The 26,268-nt window shown below is 45.3% G+C and overlaps 1 protein-coding gene across 1 annotated transcript in view; it reads left to right on the top strand.

Annotated features, from left to right (window-relative positions):
* The window catches only part of BRCA1 (BRCA1 DNA repair associated), a 413,307-nt gene that overhangs the window by 218,938 nt on the left and 168,101 nt on the right, over positions 1 to 26,268 (top strand). Inside the window, exon 15 of the mRNA XM_082271609.1 lies at positions 6,890 to 7,194. Within this exon, the coding sequence (XP_082127735.1) occupies positions 6,890 to 7,194 (305 nt within the window). The remainder of the gene's footprint in view (positions 1 to 6,889; positions 7,195 to 26,268) is intronic.

The raw sequence follows: 26,268 nt of genomic DNA, 5'->3' as shown, positions 1-26,268 counted from the left end.
GGAGGAATTAAAAACCCTGCTGGGTTAAAGTGTTTGTAAACCTCAGACATGAAATATGAACAAAGCATATCTCTCTATCGTGTTTACTTGTGTCAATCCAGAGCACTAAGCCTGCAGTCACACCGGATATGATTTAAAGTGGTGCGATTTAAAGCCTGACTTTAACCACTACTTCAGCACTACTTCTGTGAGATTTGTGACGATTTGATATGACTTCAGTGCTACTTTATAAGAGGGCCAGTCCATGGCACAGGGAGAAACTGTGATGTTATATACAAAAGTTTAACTAGCAAAGAGTTATTCTTGCAGTTTCAGGCTCAAGTAGTGGTGATAAGGACACAGGCTAGATTTGCAGGATGATTTACATTCTAGTCTATAGCAGTGAAATCAGGCTGAAGTCCAGAAAAAGAAATACATGAACTACTTCTCAAAGCGTACTTTTTGAAATTGTATCTATTAAGAAACACCTATAGAAATACATTAGATGCTACTTCAGGTACAATTTGTAAATCATATGTCGTGCCTGAAGTCGTACTGGTGTGACCGAGGGCTGAGTGTCATTTCTGTCCACTTCCTTTTTCCTCTATCAGCATGAGTCACTTTTGACGAGTTTTCCTGGCAACAAGAGAAAAATGGTGACCGGGGAGGACACCGCATGTGATTGACAGCATCAGGTCTGTTTCTGTGTGCTGTGTGATGGGGGTGTGTTTCCCTTCCCTCCAATCAGTTCTCAGAGCTCTCCTCACTGATGTAACTTCAGCTCTCTGCCCCCTGCTTTTCAGAGCTAAGAGATCCTGTGTAAATTCTACACTTTCAATGGGTATAGGGGAAAGACAGCTTTAGATAAACAGGTACAACATAAGGAGGAGGATTTGTTTTATCTTTGTGTATCACGTGAGGCCAGTCACTTCACTGGATATATGTAAGGGTTTACAACCACTTTGATACTAAACACACACTGTTCAGTTTACATTGTCTCTTCTATTTCTGTATATGGATGATGGCACTGTAATTATTTTGATGAAAAAAAAAAAAACTTGGAGGCATGTCTAAGATGGCATTGGGAAAAGACGTGTTTTAGCAGAGCTCCCGATTCTGGCTCTAATCCTGTTTCCCATCCTGGTGTAGGAACCGCGCTGACTGGTCCTTTACCATCCTGATTCCTCGCAGACCGCCCGGGTGATGACCAAGGCAGAATCGCTCGGCCAACACACCGCAATGCGGAATCTGTGAGTAACGCTGCCATGCCGCAGCCTTCCGGCCTACCTCCCATAGACATGGCAACACAAACAGACGGCCCTGCCACTGCATCGGAGGGGGCTGCTAACTTTGACACCCTAATGCAGGCCATGTCATCATGTCACACAGCCCTGTGGACATTGGTCTTATCCGCCGAGACCTAGACCGATTCTGGGAGCAGGTGACTGAAGTGGAGAGGCGGGTGTCAGACGTGGAGGACATCCAACGAGATCACCATGCTCACCTCCAGACCTTAAGCCTTTGGAGTCCAGGGCAGAAGATGCAGAAAACTGCAATCGCCACAATAATCTGTGGATCATTGGCCTACCTGAGGGGGCGGAGGGCTCAGACTACGTAGCATTTGCAGGAACAGCTGCTTAAAACCCTGCTACCGTGGGCAAAGTTCTAATCATTCTTCTCTATTGAAAGAGGTTACCGTATGCCTGTGGTTAGAGGCCCTCAAAGAGCTCCACCCACATTAATTTTCAAACTTCTTCATTATCGAGACAGAGATGCTGTTCTCAGAGAGGCTGTTGTGGAAGTTGCATATTTGACAGTGGCTAACTAAATGACACCTTTCTTTTGTAAAGATTTTGGAAGGAAGTTTGGCCAAGCCTAACCCCCCCCCCCCCACTTCAAAGTCACTGTACAATGGATAAACAGCCCTTTTGTTCTCAGGACAAATGGTGTTGGCTTGGGGGGATGGTATATTCCTTAATCACAAGTTTAAATGACTGCTCAAGGCTGCAAGAAGGCAGTCTCAAACGGAACATCTATGAAGCAAGAAGCAAACCTGACTTCTCTGTGCCATGTGCTTGAAAAGCAAACGGGACTCCATGGCTGCTAACTCCTTTTAGCTAAGTATATTTGCTTTATCTTTATCTGTATCTGCTAGTCTTGTATTATGCTCCTAAATATTATAATAGTTTTGTATGTACAGATTGTTTTTGCATAGTAAAGCACATTTATATACCACAAAGGTCTAAGTTTCCTTGGTTGTACCGCAAAGTAACCGCGCTAGATAAACGCACGCAAAACAGAGGCACGCAATCAAGGTGAACTGCGCTATTAAAACACAAAATTGTTAACATTCCCAGACTATTCTGTTTAAACTAAGAGTCAAAGGAAATCGTTTTATTGTGTTTGTGTCAAACTGAGGGTGAAAGGCCTTAACTACAGCATGTTGTTCCCCCCCCAAACTGAGGGTACAAGATGGCGAGTGTGTGCAATTTTTCACCTCCCCAAAGGATGCAGCCTCATAGGTGGAATCACTGCCCAGATGAGTTACTTGCTTTAATTAAATGTTGTGTTGCACAGGATGTCTGCTTGAGCCACAGAATTTCTCCTCTATTACCAGACACAACAAATAACTGGAGGTGACGACTTTCGGTGAAGATCGATGCTGTCTAAATGGGGTTTTGCTAAGGCTGCTGGGCTATTACCTTTCTTTGCTTTTGTTCCAAGTGACTGTTGCTGATTTGCCCCTGTTCCCCTCCTGAGCATTCAACTGGTTACCATGGTTAAAGTTTAACTTTTTCTCTATATATTGTACCCCCAGGTCATCTACACTAAAATTCTCCTAGCTGGAATACCTGCTCTGATTACTCCCTGTCAGAGAGGTAGTTCAGTTTGTCTTTTGTCCTTTGTTTTTTGAACAGCATTTCATGCTCGTAAATGTATGATTTTGCCTGCAGTGATGCCCTCCTTATTTGTGTCCTCCATCCAGGTCTACACATAAGGCTTTACTCTATATGTGGTCTTTGCCCCTGTATATTGGTTAACTGTCCCCACTGATGTCTCCTCTTAATATTCTTTCCTGGAAGAACTCCCCTGTTAAAGATCCCCTGTGTTCCAGTTCATCGAAGCTCATGCCCCCTTCATCTGTGTGCTCAAGGAAAGTTGCTTAGTGGGCAGTAGGACCCTCAGCCTTAAACTGTGGATCGGGCACCACTACCATTCCTAATACTCAAATTTTGTGAGGGCAGTAAGTGTTAATTCATAAAACTCTCCTCTTCAAGTTGCTAGACCTCATTTTAGATCTTGATGGAAGGTGTATATTGCTTCATGCACAGATTGAATTCCTAAGGTTAGTGATTGTGAGTCTATACCTGCCCTCACCGGCTTCTCTTTATGTCGTCCTTTTCAATTACTTTAATATGGTCCCTGACCCGGGCCTGGACAGGCTGGCAGCTAGTGCCTCCCCCCGCTCAGACCTGGCCACTTGGGCCGAGACATACGGAATGACTGATTTCTGGAGGTTGAAATATCCCAAACTGCATCTTTATATCTGCCATTCTGCCTCTTACAAGATGTTCTCCCGTATCGACCTGGTCTATGCGGGAGGGTCTGTCCTGCCTAGAGTCCGAGCTATTCAGATTTTGCTGAGGGGAATTTTGAACCATGCTCCGTTACTGCTCATTTTGGACTTGTCCAATGCCCTCTCGGACAAACTCTGGAGGCTCTCGAGATTTTGGATTTCTGATGTTTTTGTAGAGTCTCAGTTTATGTCTCACATAAACTGTGCTCACATATTGGGGCGCCAACCCTGACTCCACTCCTGATGCTGTTGTGTGGGATGCCTTTACAGCGTTTTTCCACCCACAGACAGTACCAGACCATTATTACTGGAGTCCGTAGAGAGGAGGGCAGAACTGGTTGGGAAGGAGGCAGAGGCTAGGAACCAGGACGCATTATATGTTTGTACTCAGGACCCTCACCATTATACCTGACTACAGGCCCTAAACACTGAAGTACTCCTTTTGTGGACATCCCTGACAAAGGAGATGATGCTTCACCAGCCTCAAAAATTTTTTGAGCAGGGTGAAAAGACTGGGAGACTACTAGCTTGGTTGTCCAAGGAACAAACAATGGGGCATAGTATATCTCTAATCCTTGACCATAATGGTACTTGCTACTCCACCCCGATAGACAATAATTGCTTTGCCTCATACAACTAGACCCTTTACATCTCTCGAGTGTCCTATACATCTAGCGAGTTGGACTCTTAGGTGACATAGATTTCCCTGTTTTGACCAAAAGGTACCGTGACAAGCTGGTCGCACCCATCATTGGGAAGGAGGTACAGAGGGCTCTGGGATCTCTCCAGTTGGGGAAAACCCCTGGCCCAGACATAATTCCAGTGGAATTCTAGGCCTACGCTGATGAATTGATCCCTCGGCTGCATTCAGTGATGGTTAGGTCTTCGGTGGAGTCTCTTCCTGCATCCATGAGCAAGGCTGAAATAGTGGTGATCTCTAAGCCGGGGAAGGACCCCCGTCCTGTGCTCCTTCTATCGCCTCATTTCCTTATTCAATATGGATGCGAAGCTCCTCTCAAAGGTCTTGGCCAACCATAACAGCCCTTATCCACCCCAATCAGATGGCTTCATGCCCAGCAGGGGCACAGATATCAATACTCGGAGGCTTTACACCCATATGGCCTTGGCAGACTCAGAAAGTGCTGGCGTTGTGGACTCTCCTGATGCAAAGAAGGCCTTAGACTCAGTTGAGTTGGTCTATTTATGGGAGGTTCTTTCACGTTTTGGGTTTGGTCCTCAATTTGTGACCTGCAAGAGGTTGCTTTTATGCCTATCCGCTTGCGCAGGTTCGGACTAATGGCAGCTTGTCGGACTACTTCCCCTTGGGCAGGGGAACCCGTCTGGGATGTCCCTTGTCCCCAGTTTTATTTGGCTTGGTGTTGGAGCCCCTGGCAATCCTTCAGGGCTGATCCGGGGGTGAGGGGCATAAGGGATGGAAAGGTTGAGGATAAATTATCATATGCTGATGCCTCCCTACTCTACCTTGCTGATGCCTCTTCTTCCTTTTATTCGGAGCTAGCACTTTTTAATAGGTTTGGCCGATTTTTTGTAGCTTGTATCAACTGGGATAAGTAGGTGCTCTTTCCGCTCCACCCGTTGGTACTCCATCTAGACACGCATACCCCACTTTGGTGGGTTGAGTAATTCACATGTTTGGGTGGGCAGAGCTATTCATGAGTATGTGGAAAAAAACATGAATCCGTTCCTGGTTCAGCTTACCCGGAAATGTAACACCTAGCGTATGGTTCAATCTGATTAAGATGGTGTAGTTCTTATACTTTTCCGAAACTCCTTGCTCCTCCTTCCTAAGTCGAATTTTAGATGGTGTGGTGGTGTCTTTTGTCTGGGCTGGGCGCACTTCTCGGATAGCAAAACCTCTGACTGGTGGTGGCCTAGCACTCCCAAATTTCCAATTGCATTATTGGTCTGTGATATTAGTCACCGTCCGGTGGTGGTTCTCGCAGCCCAGACAGAACCCAGCAGCTACCCTAGAGGTGGCAAACCTAGGTTCCTATGTGGCACTAAGCTATTTGGCTTTATGGGGCATCAAGGCACATTTATTAGTGGCAATCCATATGAAAATAGTAGTGCAGGTGTGGAATCAAGCCCGAGCAATATACAGGACTCTCACATATCTCCCAACATATGCCCGTATGAGGGAACCCATCGCTTTAGCATTTGTTCACAATTCCGACCCGCATGTGTGAGTTCAGAGGGGTATAACTACTCTTAAGCATGTTATATTGGATGGAGGCCTCCTTCCTTTTGTAGCCCTAAGACGAACATACTCGATACCCTGCTCCCTGGAATTCTGGTACTGCCAAATGCGACACGCTATGAGGGCCCAATTACCTGAACCAATTGTACTCGAGTCGGAGCCCATAGAGCACCTCTTGTACTCCAAGGCTTTGTCTGCGACTGTTTGTGGCATACGAGTCTGGGATAAATCACACATTTGAGAGGTGGAAGGGTGACATCCCTAACCTTACGGAAGAAGACTGGGAGGATTGTATTTCAACCTTGGTCTCCTCTATGATATCGGCTAGAGATAGGTTTAGCAGCTAAAGTTCCTTCATTGAGTGTACTACACACCCCAAAGACTTGCTTGTATATGCCCGCAAAGAGACCCTAAGTGCCCTAGATGTGATGCTGAGATGGGCTAATTTTGCCATATGGTCGGGTCCTGTCCTAAACTTCATACTGGAAGTCAGTGGTCGACACTCTTAAGTAACATTTGTGATACTGTGGTCCCATTGGACCCTCTTGTTCTTTTTAGGCAACAAATTGGAGGATATTGTGGGGGTTAAGTATACTAAATTGTGCCTTACTTTTTCACTGTTCTATGCAAGATGAGAAATCCTGCTGAAATGGAAATCAGCCGATCCTCCTACCCGATCCTTCTGGAGTTACAGCAGATACCTCAGTGCTACTATTATATAAAACAACATATGAAAGTACAAACTGCCCCAAAAAGTACAATAATATATGGGCTAGCTGGATTGATGCAGAGGGTCGAGTGCCCTAAAGACAGTTTACTACCGATGTGTATGCATGTGCTGCTCTTTCTCCCCCTCCCCCCATAAAACACTGCAAATCTCTTGTGTGAAATTCAGGTCAGTTCCCATATACATTTAAAAAAGCCTTTTTTTATTATTATTGTAATCATCAACTCTCTTACAGTTTTTTTTTTTTTTTTACAAAACATTTCAATTTCTGTCACATGCCTTCAGATGCAGTTATTAAACGTATCAAATTGCATGTTCTGTAGATAGCTAAATCTCTCAAATTTGCGCTAATTGTGTAATTTTATATGTTTATTCTACTGTTATACAGATACCTGTAAACCCCCAGAAACTAGTCTAAACCAAGCTACAGGGTCCCCAAGAAGAAGCCTGCGAAGTACAACTCAGAATAATGGAGCGGTGAACAAAATTTCCAGCCACAGAAGAAGGGACTCTACGGAGGTTAAACAGCAGTCTCAACAGCAGAAAAATATTGGAGGTATTAAGAGAAGCTCATCTCCTATATTCACATCACCTACAAGAAGTAGAAGGTGTCCCGCATCATCCAAGATTCCTGTAGTACCTAATAGGAGAAACCTTTCCATTGTGGCATCAGGCCTTAATCAGAGTGAGCTGGTAAGTCAACTTTTTGCATGTTTCCTCCTCCTTCTGCTTTGGATATATATGAATGAACCTTTTAATCTGTAATACATAATGTGAATTATTTTTTAATTGTAATTAAATAATAAATACCATAGTAAACACTTGCAAATGTCTCAGTGCATATCCTAATCTTGAATGCGTGTTCCTGACCTGATATAATTCTATTGACTCTGTTTGGGTTTACATGTGGTAATTTTCTGTTACTACCTTTAAATATATTCATGATTTTGTTGCCATCTGATGTTTTGAAAGTGACATTGAGTCCCAGTTCACATATATGCAATGACAGACATCGCATGTGACTCGGAGTGCACTGCTCTGCAAATCACATGCAATGTCTGTGCGATGCAAATTCAGCCATACAGATTGTATGGCTGAATTCAAATCAGATTCGGACACTACTCGCCAGGGCTGTGGAGTCGGTATATAATTGTTCTGACTCCTCAGTTTTTTGTACTTCCGACTCCGACTCCCCGGCCTTGACTCCTCTGTATTAATATGTGAATGTATTTTATATATTCCTTGAAGGAAAGAAAGGCAACATACATGTCATTACCACAGGACTACTGGCTGGGAAGCCAACAGTCTACTGTATTGAACAGTTTAACCACTTGCCTACTGTGCACTTAAACACCCTTCCCATCCAGGCCAATTTTCAGCTTTCAGCGCTCGCACACTTTGAATGACAATTGCGCAGTCATGCTACACTGTACCCATATGAAATTTTTATCATTTTTTTCACACAAATAGAGCTTTCTTTTGGTGGTATTTAATCACCTCTGGGTTTTTTATTTTTTACAAAAAAAAAGAAAAAAGACAGAAAATTTTGAAAAAAAAAAGTTTTTCTTATTTTCTGCGAGTAAATTTTGAAAATAAATTTTTCTCCCTCACTGATGTGCGCTGATGAGGCGGCACTGATGGGCACTGATAGGCTGCACTGATGGGCACTGATGAGGTGGCACTTATGGGCACTGATGAGGTGGCACTTATGGGCACTGATGAGGTGGCACTTATGGGCACTGATGAGGTGGCACTAATATGCCGCACTGATGAGCACTGATAGGCGGCACTGATAGGCGGCACTGATGAGCACTGATAGGCGGCACTGATGAGCACTGAGAGGTGGCACTGCTGGGCACTGATAGGCGGCACTGATGGGCGGCACTGATGGGCACTGGCGGATGGCACTGATGGACACTGACGGGTGGCACTGATGAGCACTGATGGGCGGCACTGATGAGCACTGATGGGCAGCACCATCAGTGCCCACACTCAGTGCCCATAGTGCTGCCAGTCAGTGCTCATCAGTGCCTAGTTGAGCAGGCACTGACTGGCAGCACTATAGGCACTGATTGGGGGCACTGATGGCGGGCACTGTGGGCACTGATGGGGGGGCAATGTGTGTGTTTTTTTTACCTTTAGTAATCAGGGCACTGGTGATCAGTGCCCTGATTACATTTCTCTGTGTCCCCAGCGGCTGTCGGCTCCCCCTCCTTCCTCACACTGCAGTGTCTGTGTGAGGAAGGAGCGCCGGCGATGAGAGATGATCTCATATGTTTACATATGAGATCATCTCTCATTGGACGGCTTGATCACGTGGTGAATGGCCGCTGTGATTGGCCATTCACCACGTTCTGTGATCGGCCGTGTCCAAGGGACACGGCCGACACAGATTCTCCCCGATGCGCGCTCGCGGGAGCGCGCGGGGAGAGTCTTTCTGGGAGGCCGTTTAAAAACGGCCTCCCGAAAATTCAAGTCCGCGCTGCAGCCGTATATAGGCTGTAGCGCGGATGGGAAGGAGTTAAGCAAGACAAACACAATGAAAACATTATTATTAATTAATCAAGTGGCTGGATAGTAGCAGCAGGCATAAACATCAGGAACAGGAACTTTACCAGTTCAAAAATACAAACCACATTATTTGGTTGTTTTAGAACAAAAACAAAGCTTATCTATATGAACCAAAAACAAAATCTGTAAAACCTAGAAATGGTTTATATTAATCTTGAAATGTAGTTATAGGCTTAGCAAATGCAAATCAATTGAATGTAGCGTTCTAAGGAAGAGAATAGCCTCTACCAGATCCTCTTTCATAGAGGCTCTTAAGTCAGACTTTATTATTTCCTTATACTAAGTCATTAATTATAACATTTTGTGAATTGGGACATTTAAACTTGCTTTTTTTTTTAATTCCAATCTAAATTTAGTCGGTGCATTGTTTGCCGACTCCGACTCCAGGTATCCAAAATTTCCTCTGATTACTCGACTCCGACTCCACAGCCCTGCTACTCGCACAGGACCCTTTTTTGGGCCTGCACCAGAATCGAAATTGCGTGGGTGTTCACACCTATGTGATCCGATTCATGTCTGAACTGACAGTTCGCACTACGATATTCAAACTGATCTGGGGGTGTCATTAACTTTGTATTGACACCCCCAGCGTTTCGCATATGGCAGTGTGAACTGTCTGCGAGTTGAATGCGATGCGGGAACCCGCAGTGGATTCGCAGGGTTCCCACATTGCATATATATGAATGGGGACTTATACTTTAAACTTTTCCCAAAGGATTTGTACTTCTGCACTTTTGTTATTCACACAGCTCTGCCACACTGCAGTTTAATGGAGATCACACCTCTGTTTCGTTTCACCTTTTTTTTAGTTCTTGGGTCACCTGCCTCCTGATTAGACAAGTAATATGTAGTGTTAGGCTGGCCATACATGATACAATTTTCTTTCAGTTTTCTGTCAGATTTTCTTGCCTAATTGGATACAAGTGAATGTGTTGTTTAGCTTTGACCTCACATTATGTGGTTTGTGGTAGATCTGACAGAAAATTGTACAACAAAAGTTGGACATGTATGGCCAGCCTTATGTACTGATTACACGATTGTCGTTCGCGGGGCTATCGTACGACAGAAGTTTTCCGGTTTGTCCCTTCGGATTTTGTTGGATGTACTGTTGTGATCGGCTGTCGAAAGCAGTGTACTAACGATCAGATTATCGTGCAACCAGGTCGAAAGCAAGTTTTTTCGTACGATTATCTGACCGTGTGTACGAGGCATTAGGCTCATTAATTGTCCAGTAAACAGGTAGGAAATGCAGATAGCTCTTAAACTGTAACCGTAAATAATGGTGGAACCCTCATAATGATGCAGTGTGACTGGGTATGTTGATCACAGAACTGGCAACAGAGAATTTCACGTTCTCTGATGTGAAGGTCATGTGTATATATTTTAACAAGGTACTAAGGTCTATACAGGTGTTCTGTGGCAGAAAGATATTGTATGGCGGTATATGTCTTAAATTTTATTACATGTAACACAATAACTCAAAGTGGCAGTTGTAAGTGAAGACCCTGATAATTTCAGCGTTACAAGTGGATTTGTGCTTCAATTTAGAATGTTTAACCCACTGCAAAATGCATGCTAGAATTTTAATTGGCATATTCATATTAACCTTTTCTGGAGTGTTTTTCTTAACCAGTTCTGGACCGGAAGGATGTTCCCCCTTAATGACCAGACCATTTTTTGTGATTCGGCACTGCGTTACGGAAAAATTGCGTGGGCACGCAACCCTGTTCCCAAAACAAAATTGATGTCCTTTTTTCCCCCCACAAATAAAGCTTTCTTTTGGTGGTATTTGATCACCTGTGCGATTTTTATTTTTTGCGCTATAAACAAAAAAAGAAAAGAAAAAAAAGTTTTTTTCACATTCTGCTATATAACATTCCCAAAAAAAAAAAAATTAAAAATCAAAATTTTTCATCCTTTTAGGCTGATTTGTTTTCAGCTACATATTTTTGGTAAAAAAAAAATCGCAATAAGCGGATTTTGATTGGTTTGTGCAAAAGTTATCGCGTCTACAAACTAGGGGATTATTATTATTATTATTATTTTTTTTTACTAGTTATGTCGGCCATTTGCGATTTTTAGCGGGTCTGTGACATTGCGGTGGACAGATCGGACCCCTAAAAAATATGCACTGTTACAATAATAATGACACTGGGTGGGGAAGGGGTTAACCTAGTGGGTGATCAAAGGATTAAGTGTGAGCCTGTTTACTAACTGGGGGGAGGGGCTTGTGAAATTACCATAGAGACCTGGGATCCTATATAGAAGGATCACAGGCGTTCTGTGATAATTTTGGAGAGAAGAACGGTCAGCTGTGTTTACAACAGCTGACCGTCCTCTCTCAGCGGGGAGCGATTACGGGTGCCCAGCAGCAATCGCAGCCACCAGCCCCATGCATCGGGCATCCCCACTGCCTAGTGGGGATGGGCAGCGTGCACTCGCCCCCCAGCACCACGTGCGCGACGGACGTAGTACTAAAACTGCGGCGGGCGGACGGGAAGTGGTTAACCATCTTAAGACTGGACTGTTTCACACCCTTCCTGCTCAGGCCATTTTTTAGTTTTCAGCGCTGTCATTCTTTGAATGCCAGTTACTCAGGCATGCAACACTGTACCCATATGACAAGTTATAGATTTTTTTTTTTTAAAAGTTAGCTTTCTTTTGGGGGCATTTATTCGCTACCGGGTTTTTTATTTATTGAAGTATAAACGAAAAATGACTGAAAATGTTGAAAAAATTGTTTTCTTACTATCGGTTTTAAAATTTTGCAAATAACAAATTTTCATACATTTAGACCAAAATGTATTCTGCTACATTACTTTGATAAAAATAATCCAAATTAGTGTGTATGATTTAGTCTGTGTGAAATCTATAGTGTACAAACACCCCTCAAATAACCCCCTTTCCCCTTTTTGGAAAGGACTGTCCAAGGTGTTTAGTCAGAGGAATTGTGAGTTTTTTTGAAGCTATAATTTTTTTTTGTCACACTTTTTTTAAAAATGAAGAAATATTTTTTCTCTTTTGTTCATTGACGGACACAGCTTCAGATCTTCATAACCGTTAGGTTATATTGCCCCCTACAGAAGTAGGACACTAGGCAGAAAAAAAAGTCCGGCTACGCTCATGGGCAGTCCCAGGGGGTATACTCCCTCTCTCTGCTATAGGCACTCAGTTTTTTTTTTCTGTCTAGTCAGGATTAAGGACCTAGTTGCTTGCTGGGATCTTTGGTTCTGGCAATTTCTTCTTTTTAGATAGAATTTTTTTTTTCTATATTCAATTGCCGGACTAGGCAATGGGCTGGATAATCCATAATCCGCGACATAGCCCCACTGGACGGGGGCTAGCCTGCCAGTTAAACCCGTCACGAGGTCGCATACGACCGGGTCTCGGCCCGAGTAGCAACATTCCTCCTGGCTGACAGCCTCCCCATTTTTATGGAGAGGGGTTCTGTCTGGAGCGGGCCCTGCCTGGTTCCTGGTATGGTGAGCAGCTGGCCCCCCTCTCCCCCTGGAGGGTTTTGGGACGGTCGAATCCCCTCCTTCCCGCCAGGCACCCCTCCCTTGTCTGCTGTACCCTCCACATATGTTGGGGCTGTTTGGGTGGTCTGGTCCACCTCCTGGGGTGGGGGCAGGGCGCTATGCTGGCGATGGGGGCCGGCGGGTTGCGCCGCCGGCAACCGGAATATCTACTCTGCGGGAGAGGAGGTTGAACCTGTTGGGGGTTCTTGCCAGGGCCCCCTGTCCTGCCTGGGTCTGTCCTTGAAGCCTGGGTTCCCTCCTGGGTCCCTGTAAGCCTCATGGTGCCGCACGGGGGCCCCCATTTTGTTGTAGCCCTTGTGTTTCTATACACCGTGGCCATGTTTGTGTAGTCCGGCGGCCATTTTGCGGTGGTTTACCATTGAAAATAATGGTGGCCATGACAGTGGAGCCCTGTGGGTGGCAATTTTGTGGTGGGAGCCCCTCCTCCTTCCCCGGTGCTGACTCCTGGATCCTTTCACTTCCTAAACGCGGCACGTGGAGTGCAGATTATCCAGGTGCCTGTTTCTGCTTTGTGGTGAGTCTGGTGTGGTTCTGTCCCTCTCTGTTGAGGATCACTTGGTGCTTGTGCCTGGCGACCGGGTGGTGCTGCTAAGCACGGTGGTGGTTGTCCCTTAGCAGTGTTTTACTCCTATTGTTACCTCTGGTAACTCATGGAGTCTTTGGAGCAAATTTCCCCACCTTGTCCCCTCTCTGAGGTTGCGGGGCCCCCTGGGACCCAACCATCCATCGATGCACTAACGGCGGTCCTGGTGTCCCTTGTGTCCCGGGTGAAGGTGATCTTCTGGCGATAGGCTAGCAAAAAGCACACCCCACCTTCCCCTGCCTCATCTGTCTCATCCGATACTAAATCCGATTCCGCCACCGCGGACGTGGGTCATTCTGCTGGGTCTGCAATCACGTGCCCGGCATCCTCTGATAGTGGAGATGATTCCTCCACATCTGCAACTGCACACGAAAAGGCTCTGGTGGAAGCACTGATTGTATCTGTGTGTGAGATCTTGAAGATGGAGGATGCAGCTGCGGCGGAGGCACAGGCTCCCTTTGACACTCAAAAGCCATTCAGAGCAACAAAGGTGTTTCCGTTCCCCACCTATTTTGATAGAATTGTTGCTAAACAGTGGGGACGACCAAAGCGTCCCCTTGGGGCCCCTAAGCACTTTACTAGGCGACACCCCGATGAGGGGTCCCTTCTTAAGAAGTGGACTGTTCCAGCGGTGGTGGACCCTCTGGTTTCCAGATTAAACAAGGCAACCATGATTCCGGTTGAAGAGTCCCTGGCCTTTAAGGATCTGGCTGACAGAAGGTGGAAGCTGTGGCCCGCAATATGTACACTCCGGCTGGTTCGGCACTGAGGCCGATATTTACCATTGCCCTGGTGTCCTAAACTCTGACCGAGTGGGCTAAGCTTTTACGCTGTGATCTGGAGGGAGAACAGCCTTTGCAGGGGTTGCAGTTTATCCATGATGCCTCTTTGGATGCCGATCCCCTAGTGGCTCGGCTCTTTTTTTTGGCAGTGGTACTTCGGCATCTTTTGTCTCAAATGCTGGTCTGCGGACCAGACCTCTAAAAAGGCCTTGACTGATCTCTCCATTTTCATTGTATTGGCAGTGGTCACCACGGATGCCAGCCTTTCCGGCTGGAGAGGCATCCTTGGCAAAAATTCTGCTCAGGAGCTCTGGACATTGGAAGAGTCCAGACTACCGATCAATATCTTGGAACTTCAAGCGATCAGACTGTGCTTGGACCATTGGATGGATTTTCTTCAGGGATGTCCAGTGCGCATTCAATAGGACAGTGCCACGGCCTTGGCTTATGTCAATCACCAGGGGGGCACAAGAAGGGTCCTGGCAGCTATGGAGGTAGCCCGCATTCTAAGGTGGGCAGAACGGTTCGTTCCAGCCCTCTCCGCTGTACACATTCCCGGGGTTGAAAACTGGTAGCCAGATTACCTCTGTTGGCAGGTGTTGGACCAAGGGGAGTGGTCCCTTCATTCGGAGGTGTTTCATCAGATGTGTCTCCGCTAGGGCACCCCTCAGGTGGCTTTATTGTCATCTCGGCTCAACAGCAAGGTGCAGAGGTTTGTGGCGGACGCCACAGACATACTGGGTCCCCCCTGGGGGTCAGTATTGTCTGATTTACGCTTTCCATCCTCTCAAGCTTCTGCCAAGACTAATACGCAGGATTGAGGCAGAAGGGATTCCAGTCATATCTTAGTGGCGCCGGATTGGCCTTGCCGGCTTGGTAGGCCGATCTGGTGCGGCTGGTCGCCGACGTGCCTTGGAAGCTTCTTCTCAAGTAGGATCTGCTGTCCCAAGGACTGATCTTCTGTCCTGCTTTACAGTTCCTGGCTTGTACAGCTTGGTTGTCAAACGCCAGGTGCTGAAGGATAGAGGTTTATCTGAGTCGGTGATTCCTACACTGTTAAATGCTTGGAAATCTACATCTAGGAGGATCTACCATCGTACGTGGAAGACGTACATTGCATGATGTGAGTCTATTGGGGTTCTTCCTCGCTCCTTCTCTGTGGCTTGGATCTTGACCATCCTTCAATGGGGGTTGAACAGAAATTGGCCTTGAGTGCCATCAAGGGCCAGGTGTCGGCTTTGGCAGTCATCTTCCAACGATCTTAGGCCACACACTCCCTGGTCTGTACCTTTCTTCAGGGTGTCCGACATTTGGTTCCTCCAGTACAGGCTCCGTTGCCGCCTTGGGACGCCAATTTGGGGTTTTCAGTCCTCCATAAGCCTCCCTTTGAAAATCTTCAGGAGATTCCCCTGCTTACGCGGTTTTGGAAGGTGGCCTTTTTGGTGTCTATCACCTCTGCGCAAAGTCGGAACTGGCGGCGTTATCCTGTCGTTCACCTTTTTTTTTTTTTCAAGAAGTAAACAAATTTATTGAGAAAAATAAACACAGTAGTAAACATTGTACATACAGTAGTAAAAGCTTGCATAACGAAAGCGAATTCTTTTCCTTCACTTCTGTTAACATCCAAAAATGTACAGAAAATAAGGCAGTACAATGTGCAAATAACATTCCATAAAACAATCAGATACACTACCCACCGTCCAATCCTGAAGTAAGTGCTAGCGGGCAATCGAGAACTCTCCACCGCCCACCATACAACAAGTAGAATTAAGGAGTACCCCCTCAGGAAGCAACAAAAAAGGGCTTATAAACAGTACTGTAGGAGGCACTTAGGGGCCCTAACTGGGCAAGAGTAACCGTAGAAAGATTGGCACCAAGTGGAATCATTGAAGGAGAAGGGGAAAGTGAGGTAGGGATGAGGAAGGAAAGGGAAGGGGGAAAAAGAAAGGAAATGGGGGGGGGGGGGAAGAGCCTTACCAGGCAGTAGCAGTCAAACATTCTTAAAGGTGTGAACCAACTTAACCCATTAGAAGCCTGTGCATGACTAGTTGTGGGGGAGCCAGGGCCGGATCATCCAACCAGGGCTGCCACAGCGACAGGAATTTCTTATGTGCTTTCCTGTGTTGATAGGTCAGTTTTTCTCTAATGAGAGAGCTATTAACTTGTGCAATCCATTGCTGCACTGTCGGGACCCTGGAGGAAATCCAGTACCTGGCAATTAACTTACGAGCCATATAAAGCAGCCGAAGAACAGCTACGTGTGCATTATGAGTCAGGGATTCCACCTCCAGGGCCCCAAGAAGACAGATCAAGGGATCCCGCAACAGCTGAAAATTATATGCTTTGGATATCGTTTCTATAACCGTGGACCAATTTCTAAAGAGTTTGGGGCAGCACCACAGCATGTGCATCAGTGTGCCCAGTTCTTGACCACATTTAGGGCAGAGAGGGGTAGGTCTGTGACCCCACCTATGAAGCTTAACAGGCGTTCTATACGCCCTATGGAACAACATGAGGTGCGAGATCTTGTGGGAGGCCGAGACCGAGACTAAGGGAATGGAGGCCAGACATGGCTCTCATGTTTCACCATCAATGGGACCAAGGTCCTCCTCCCACGCCGTTCTGGCAGGGAGGGCGGCCGGGTCTTGAAACGAGCCTAAGAGAGCGGCATACACCTCAGATATCATGCCCTTCTTGTCGGAGGCCCGGAGCACCTCCCCCAGAAGTCTGTGGGTGGTAAGCCGTAGGGGAGAAGACCCGGCCTGAGCCAAGAGCGCATGCCGGAGCTGCAGATACCTGAAAAAATGCTGTCTAGGTACCCGAAACTCCTCTTCCAGGTCCCGAAAAGATTTAAGGACCTGCCCTCTATACAATTGTGTCATGAACCGGATCCCCAAATTCCTCCAGATTTCCGAGCCCTCCAAACGGGCGAGTTCTCTATAGTTCCGGTTGTCCCAGATCGGGGTCTCCGAAAGGAAGCCCTCAACCCGAAGCATGTCCTTCACACAACGCCACACTAAACGGAGCAGTGACACCGTCGGCAAGTTGGCCGGCAGATGCGCAAATCCCGCCTCGAGGTGGACAAGAACCGGGGTGTCAGAGTCCAGAGGAGTCAAAAGGGCCCCAATGGAATCCTGTGGGTCCACAATCCCCCAGCCTCCCATATGCTGGACCTGGGAGGCCAGGAAATACACCCGGGGGTCGGGGACCGCCAAACCTCCACCGTCCTTAGCCATCTGGAGAGTGGCAAGCTTAATCCTGGCCACTTTCTTACACCAAATAAGTTCCCTAAACTGTGACTCGATCCTGAGAAACCATCTTCTCTGTCGTTCACCTTACCTGGTGATTCACAGAGATAAGGTGGTTCTTTGTATCTGTCCGTCGTTCCTTCCAAAGGTTGTCTCTGATTTTCATTTGAATGAAGGTCATTGTGTTGCCTTCCCTATGTCCTAGGCCTAAACTTCCAAAGAAAATTGCCTTGCATGCCTTGGATGTGGTCTGGGTAATTGGGGTGTACTTGGCAGCTACGGAGTCTTTCATAAAGTCAGACTCTCTTTGTGTTCATGGATGGGCCTCATAAAGGGTTGTCCGCTTCCCCTGCGACCATTTCCAGATGGATCAGACAGACAGTGATTCAGGCTTATTCCATCAAGGGTCAAGTTTTTCCTTTCCCTGAAAGGAGCACTCTACTCGGGCGCTTAGTGCCTCCTAGGCTTTCCGTCATCAGGCGTCAGTGACGCAGGTTTGCAAGGCGGCCACTTGGTCATCGGTGCACACTTTCACATAGTTTTATAAAGTGGATGTGTTGGCATCTGCGGATGCTTCCTTTGGTCGCAAGGTTTTGCAGGCTGCTGTTGAGAGGACCTGATCCTCTTCAAGGGTGTATTGTTTTTTTTCAGTTGGGCTCCTGTTTTGGTTGAGCTCCCATTGCCTGGTTGGCTACTGTTAAGCCTTGGGAATTTTTTTTATTTTTTTGCTGTTCCCACCCCTCATGTTTAACACTGCTTTGGTACCTCCCAATGGTTATGAAGATCTAAAGCTGTGTCCGTCAATGAACGAAAGAGAATGTTTCAGATGTTTATTAATGGACACAGCCCCCACCCCTCTGTGGAGTTGTAATTCTCTTGACACTGCTTGTAACTAAATGGAGTGCCTATGTCAGAGAGAGGGAGTATACCCCCTGGGACTGCCCATGGGAATAGCCAGACTTTTTTTCTGCCTAGTGTACTACTCCTGTAGAGGGCAGTATAACCCAACGGTTATGCAGATCTGAAGCTGTGCTCGTCAATGAACATCAGAGAAATGGATTTTACGGTAAGTCAAAAATCCTTTTTTTTTTTTTTCACAAAGTTTTAATTTTAACAAGATATTTCTCACACACAAGATAGGCATACTTACAATTACACCCCAAAACCCATTTAGCTACACCTCCCAAGTATAGAAATACCCACTCGTATGAAACTTTTTCACAGCCTAGATGCATAGAGAGGCTCACAATCCAAGGATCGCCTTCAGGGGTTCCAGGGACATAAATTACACATCTAATTTCCTGACCACCTATAACATTTATGGAGGCCCTGGAAAACCGGGACAGTGGAAACTCCCTCAAAATGACTACATTTTGGAAAGCAAACACCCAAAGGTATTTTCTGAAAGGCATAGTCTTTTGCAAATGTAATTTTTTTGCCACAAGGAAAAGGTTTTTTTTTTTTTTTCAATTAATAAGATATTTCTAACACTTATAGGCATACTTGGGATTAAAAACACCCAAAAAATGGGAACCAATTACACAAAGGAAGATTGCTTCAGCTCTATTCAATGATTAAGCCCAAAACGGGGCTTACAGACCTCTCCTAGAGGTGGAAAGCAGAGCTAAAACCATCCTAAATCAACTGGTTTCGTTTTTGACACAGTGCATCGGCATCCTGTAGGCAATCAGTAGCCCTTTTTCTGTAGTATATTGTAGCCTGACAAGTTGTTTTGTACAATCTATACCAGTTCAGTGTTGGCTGATATCAGCGATAGAAGCATTCGAGCGCTACTTTTTTTTTCCCTTGTCAAAACAAATTCTGCTACTAATCTCGAGTATGGTGATACCACATGTATGAGACTTTTTTGCAGCCCTACCAAATGAAAGGACTCAAAAATCCAAATCGCACCTTTAGGTGTTCACGGGGCATAAATTATGCATCTCATATCTTGACTATCAATCACATTTTTGGAGGCCATGGAGAACCAGGACAGTGAAACCCCCACAAAATTACCACATTTTGGAAAGCAAACACTGTATTTTTAACAGGTATTGTGAGTCTTCTAAAGACTTCATTTTTTTGCCACAAGTTTTTGGAAAATGTGAAATGAAAATGTATTTTTTTTTTTTTTTTTACACAAAATGTCAATTAATAAAATATTTCTAACATACAGCATTGGCATACTTCGAATTACACTCTAAAACACATTCTGCTCCTTATTCTGAATTTGGCTCTATGATTAGGGATCCGAACATTGAATGGCTTTTCTGAGAGCCTCATACATGTTAAAAAGTCCTTATGGTGACACTGACTGGTGTAGTGGTGATCAAGAACACTGGAACTGCTGTGGCAGTCATCAGGGATACTAGTGTTGGTGTGGCAGTGATCAGGGGTACCGTGACTGGTGCAGTGGTACGGGGGTACCGTGACTGGTGCAGCGGTACGGGGGAATCTGGGTTTTTTTTTCCCACTGTGATTGCTTATACAGTCATGATGTCATTTCTGACACTAATGCAGCCATTGAGAACTCCTGTGATTGGACACTGCTTTCACATGTTACAGGGCTGCTGTGATTGGCCTGTACCATGTGATCGCTGTGAGCAATCACAGAGATTACAGTAGCAAAAAAAGGAATTATCACTTTTTGTTGAGAGTCCCCAGAATGGTCTACATATTTTTATTTGTTTTTATATTGATGTCAGAAAGCCCATTGTAACCTGGGGTAGCTCTGGAATGATCGCCAGCCAGTTTGGTGAAAGCAAAACTGTTCCTTTATTTTAATCACAGCTAAGCAAAAGACAGCTTACTTCAGCCAAAGTAAATCCTGGTATTGGTAATTAAGCAGCAGGCTCACTGCTAGTTTTCAGTCCCACAGTGGTTAGGCTTCTCCAAAGTAAGTGTGCCAGGCAGGCCACACAGGAACGTTTGCAGCCCGTGTCTCAGCTTGTCTGAGAGCTTCTACTTGCTTCACCGCTAGCGGGTCTTTCTCTTCTCACTTCCTTGACACAGATGCTGATTTCCATCTGCTGCTTTTCAAACCTTCCTCACCTGGGACTTAACCCCTTCGGGACCAAAGTCCTAGTAGTCAGGGTTTGAAGGCTCCCCCCCCCCCCTCCCCCAAGTCTCTTTGATCCTTCGAAATCCTGGGTCCCTGGTATAAACTTAGCAATCCAGAGAGTCCTGGATGTTAGTCCTCTCCAGCCAAACCTAACATGGGACAACACACCTTGCATGGGTGAGAACCCCTGAATAACACAAAAGCTCTGCAACGGACCCCATTAAAGGGACAACAACTCAAATATCGGGGAAACGTACCTGCCCACCAGGACACACTCTCGGCATCCTGTACACCGTGTAATACATAAAAAAGAAACTTCGCTGGAAAGCTAAAATTATGCTTTCCTAGCTTGATTTACAGGTTGATCGTTAAGCTTGTTTTGGATTTAAAATTCATGGTGACTTGTCTGTGCAAGTATCGTGCATGTCTGTAAATTACTTTGTTTTTCTTTAGTCACTTCTTAGTTTTGGAGGAAAGAAAGGTCTCTGGGGACTTCTATGCAGATCCACCTTCTTGATACAGTAGTGCTTAAGAGATTGCTTTTCAGTATTTTGTAGCCCAGGACATTTTTTTTTTAAGGACCGGAGGCAGGTATAATGTTACCCGCTGCTTAACGTTTAATGTGAATTGAATATGCCTGTGAACATTTACACAAGTCTGTCAAACTTTTGACAAATTAAACCTAATCATTAAAGCATGGCAAAAATGACCACCCTCTCACCAATTGAGCTTTTTTTTTTTTTTTTTTTTGTTGTTTTTGAAACTTGACTGTTAAAGAAAGTTTTACTTTTCTAAATCCTCTGTTAGGGTCCCTCCCCAGAACTGTATGTAGGTGCAGGGGACTGGTAATTTTGCACTGCAAATGTTCCAGTCGGTCCATGAGGGTCCCCTTGGCACTGGCAACACTGTTGAGACGACTCCTCTGGATTTTGAGAAGACCGGGTCACTGGACATCCAATGGGAAGTGTCCACATCATGCAGGCTGTGACTTGAATACCCAAAGAAGGATCCAGCCTCCTGTAAACTGAAAAAGGGAGATGGCTCCGGTCCGGAAAATCCTGTGACCATTATTTTAGGTCAAAGGTTTTTTTTATTTTTTTTTTTTAGTGCCAGTGATTAGTTAGAGAGGGTGGAGGCAAGTCCAGAGATCATCTTTAAGTTATTATGGAATCCATTCATCTCCAGCCTGGCAATAATCACTTGTTCTCTAACTGCTTGCATAGAGCATTGCTAAATGGTGAGAATTCAAGCAGTTAATCAGAGCACCACTGTTAATAATGCTGCAGCGCTGTGTGAGATATCATTAGGCTTGGCATCAGGCTTTTTTCCCCATGAGTCTATAATTCTGTATCAAAGATGACAACATAACCTTCAGGAAGTAAATTAAAACAATTACAGTAATTCTGCAACATACACACTATGTCTGGGTTGGTAATATGATGGATACAGGGGGGAAAACTGGTACATTGTGGTATTTACACATCCTGCAATTACAGGCACAGAGATCACAGTAGCAAATAATGGCATTATTACTTCTTAACTTTCCATTGGGAGCCCCTAGAAGGTTCTACATATTTTTTATTTGTTTTTAGATTGTCACCAGCCAGTGTAATACATAAAAAGGGCCCTTAAAGCACACTTTACTAGAAAGCTAAAAGTATACAATCCTAGCTTGATGTATAGGTTGATCTTTAAGTAGCTTGTTTTTAGTGTAAAATATATGGTGGCTTGTCTGTGCATGTCTGTAAAGTACTTCTTTGCTCTTTAGTCACTTCCTAGTTTTGGAGGAAAGAAAGTATTCATAACTTTGGGTTTTCTTAGTGTCTTGAGACTTCTATGCAGATCCACCTTCTTCTCCACCATCTGTCAAACTTTGGCAAATAAACCTAACCATTAAAGTTTGTCAAAAATGACCACCCTCTCACCAATTGAGCTTCTTTTTTTTTTTTTTTATCTTGACTGTTAAAGTTTTACTGTATCTAGGTGCGGGGTGATCTAGCGCTGCAAATATTCCAGTCAATCCATGAGGGTTCCCTTGGCACTGACAACACTGCTGAGACTCCTCCTCTGGATTTTGAGAAGACTCGGTAACTGGACATCCAATGGGAAATGTCCATATAATGCAGGCAGTGAATTGAATACCCAAAGAAGGACCCAGCCTCCTATAAACTGAAAAAGGGAATGGCTCAGGTCCAAAACATCATGTGACTATTATTTTAGGTCAAAGTGGGATTTTTTTTTTCAATGCAATTGATTAGTTAGAGAGGGTAGAGGCAAGCCCAGTGATCATCTCTAAGATGATCTTGGATTCCATGATCATTTCTATTATGGAATCCGTTCATCTCCAGCCTGGCAATAATCCCTTGTTCTCTAACTGCTTGCACAGAGCATTTCTAAATGGCGAGAATTCAAGCAGGTAATCAGAGCACCACTGTTAATAATGCTGCAGCGTTGTGTGAGATATCATTAGGCTTGGCATCATGTTTTGTTCCCCATGAGCCTATTATTCTGTATCAAAGATGACAACGTAACCTTCAGGAAGTAAATTAAAACAATTACAATAATTGTGCAACATACACTCTGTGTCGGGGGTTGGTAATATGATAGATACATGGGGAAAACTAGCACATTGTAGTATTTACACATCCTACTCCATCACTAACATCCTTCTATGAGAAGAAGCTGGTTTTATATCACAAAATCACATGGCATATGCAGGTTATTGTACTTGTTATGTCAACAAATATAAGAATATTCAATGGTTGGAGTGTCGGGAAATAAAAAGTGTTGTTCAGAGGAGCCAATAATCCCTTATATTTCTGGGGCAGGATAGAAAACTGGAGTACATGTTGATTTTCTAGAACCTTAAAGTTCCTTCAGCTACAGTAAGAATAATGAGATCTGTTATTACCATGCTGAATGAAAGGCAATTTTGTATATAGAAACGTTTCTTATACATGCTTTGATTTTTATATCCTGCTTATAAAGAAATTAATACTTTAATATGAACTGCTACTGGAATCTTTACCAGCACTTTTTTATGCATTGCCCTCTTACAAGCTCAAAAGATGTCATAATCCCATGAATGAGTCCTGGTAATTCTGTACAGTCAGTAGTTTGCCCTGGTTCTGTTACAACGGGCCAATGCTTTATTCACATTACCTACAATAAAGGTTTGTTTCATTAGAACATATACGGAGCCTCTAACCCTCTAACGTGGTGGTATTATCTGATTGCCTCTTGTGGAAGCTGACATGCTCTTATTGTCTGCATACCAGTTTTTTGGGGAGTTTAGAGGAGATTATGCAGCTTCATTGCCGAAAGACTTATGATGATTGCACCTGTGTGAGATTGAGAGACACATGCTGGAAACCTCTTTTTGCTACCTGGGTTCTGTGGAGTCTCTCGTCTATGGACACTTTTTTTTCTAAAGTGGACCAATATGGTCAATTATGAATTAAAAGAAAGACAGTAGATACATGGCATAGGTACTGCTGGGCTTTGTTGTTCCATGGCTCTTCCAGTCATTAGTTTAGCTTGAGATATGAATGTGCATGCTCTGAAATGCATAATTAAGCCCCCTATCCCTGCATCGTGACGTAATCTCTGCCTGACTGATACGTTCCAGCGTATTTCAAAATGCAAAAGAGTAAACTGTCAACGCTCGAGTCAGATGCATTGAACAGGCAGCTATTCAAAAGAGATGGGCATAGGATTGGATGTAGCAGTTTGTCATTTGAAGAACCGGGTTGAATATTTCTATATAATATAATTCTCCATATTGTATAAAAAGGCTGTTTGATCCTGTCTCTTCTCTGATGCTCCCCTTCTCTTACTTTTCCCCAATTCATATGCTGATAGAACAGAGCCTTGGAGACACTCTGCACATGCTCAGTTTGGTGTGTATTGCTAGAGAGTTGTTTTTGTTTTTTCTTGGGAGAGTGCATGTGATCAGCACAGGGCCAATCCGCACTGTCCAGACAGAAAGTCAGGGGTCATGCAGCCTCATAGGACAGTCGGAGGAGAATGAAAACTCCTCCTACAAGCTTTAACCAGTGCTCGGTTGAACACTGGTAGAAGTTACAAGATTGCTGATGAGAAACGGTAATTAGCAGTAGGGATCGACCGATTATCGATGGGGCTGATTATTGGAGGCCGAAATTCACTTTTTTTTTTTTTTTTTGAAGCATCGGCCACGAAACCTACCGATATGAGTGCTGTTGTGCATGGAGCACACAACGTCATTGCGTATGTTGCGCCACGTGCTTCCACGCACTGGGGCTGCACGTTCTGGCTTCTACCCGGATAGGCCGCCTCCCTTATTTCGGACACTGCACGCTACGGAACGGTTGGACCAGAGAGGACATGCCAGCCAGCAGCCACATGCCCACCGACAGCCCCTGTGCCAACCAGCCAGCCACCCACAGCAGCAGGCTGTGAGCCAGCCACCCACAGCAGGGTGCCAGCCACCCACAACAAGGTGCCAGCCAGTCACAGCAGGGTGCCAGCAAACCACCCACAGTCCCTGTGCCAGCCAGCCACCCACCCACAGCCCCTGTGCCAGGCACCAGCAGCAGGGTGCCAGCCAGCCACCAACAGGGTGCCAGCCACCAACAGCAGGGTGCCAGCCAGCCACCGACCCACAACAGGGTGCCAACCAGCCACCCACCCACGACAGGGTGCCAGCCACCCACCCACGACAGGGTGCCAGCCACCCACCCACAGCAGGGTGCCAGCCAGCCACCCACAGCAGGGTGCCAGTCAGCCACCCACAGCAGGGTGCCTGCCAGCCACCCACAGCAGGGTGCCTGCCAGCCACTAACAGCAGGGTGCCTGCCAGCCACTGACAGCAGTGTGCCAGCCAGATTTTTTAACCTTGTCTGTGTTCTATAAACTTCCTTTCAAATTGCAGTGGAGATGGATGCAGACCGAAAAAGTAAAAGGGTGGTCTGGGACTATTTCTCATCCCAACCATCCCCAGGAAAAGGAGCAATGTGCAACACATGCACAAAAATGTGAGCATGGGATCAACAACTGCAAAAGCCAAAAATTCATCAAATCTTTGGGCCCATCTAACAGTTCATCATGTCGAATTATATAATGCAGCACAGAAAAAACAAACTGAATCACAAAGTGAAATACCACTGTCCCAGAAAACAGTAACAGATATGTTTCAGAAAAAAACAGGTGGCTAAATTCAAGTAGAAGATCCCAACTGCTGGGCAGAGTAATCGGAGATGATGGTCACTGATAGCCAGCCATTTACAATGGTGTCTGACTCTGGATTTAAGCGCTTGATGTCTATAGCTGAGCAAAGGTGCACACTGAACAGCAAAAAGTATTATCCAACCGAAATGCCACCCAACAACCAAAAGGTAGTTGAGAAAGTAAAGACTATGCTGCAACCAGAGAATGCTGGCAACTCACTCTCATTCACGACTGACTGATGGTCAGGACAAACAGAGTCGCTAATGAGTCTTACATGCCACTTCATTGACAGTGGATGGACAAAAAAAGGCAATTGGTGTTGAATACAAAAGTGATGCAAAGATCCCACACTGGGGAGCACATTAGAGAAATGTTTCTAGGCATGCTTGAAGACTGGGGAATAAACAAAGACCGAGTGATGCTTGTGCCTCCAGACAGCGGAGCAAACATGGTGAAAGGAATGAGGCTTGCTGAAGTGTCAGACCTCAGTTGCATGGCACACACCCTACAACTGTAATTGGAATGCTGAAGAGGTGGGCAGGCCATTTCCACCATTCAGTCCTTTCCAAGCAGCGACTGAGGTGCATTCAGGAAGACCTTGATTCAGGCTGTTCCAACACGATGGAACTCAACACTTCACATGCTGCAAAGAATGCTGCAACAGAGGCGAGCTCTTAGCATCTATTCAGGTTAATATAGAGGATATTTTTGTCCTGCTGATCAGGGGGACATTCTAGCCAATGTCATTGAGACCCTCCTCCCCATAGAGGAAGTG

The sequence above is a fragment of the Pelophylax lessonae genome (assembly GCF_965119305.1).
Source record: "Pelophylax lessonae genome assembly, chromosome: 11".
NCBI classification, from domain to species: domain Eukaryota; kingdom Metazoa; phylum Chordata; class Amphibia; order Anura; family Ranidae; genus Pelophylax; species Pelophylax lessonae.
The sequence above is the reverse complement of the archived record's forward strand: the minus strand, read 5'-3'. Positions and strand labels throughout refer to the sequence as shown.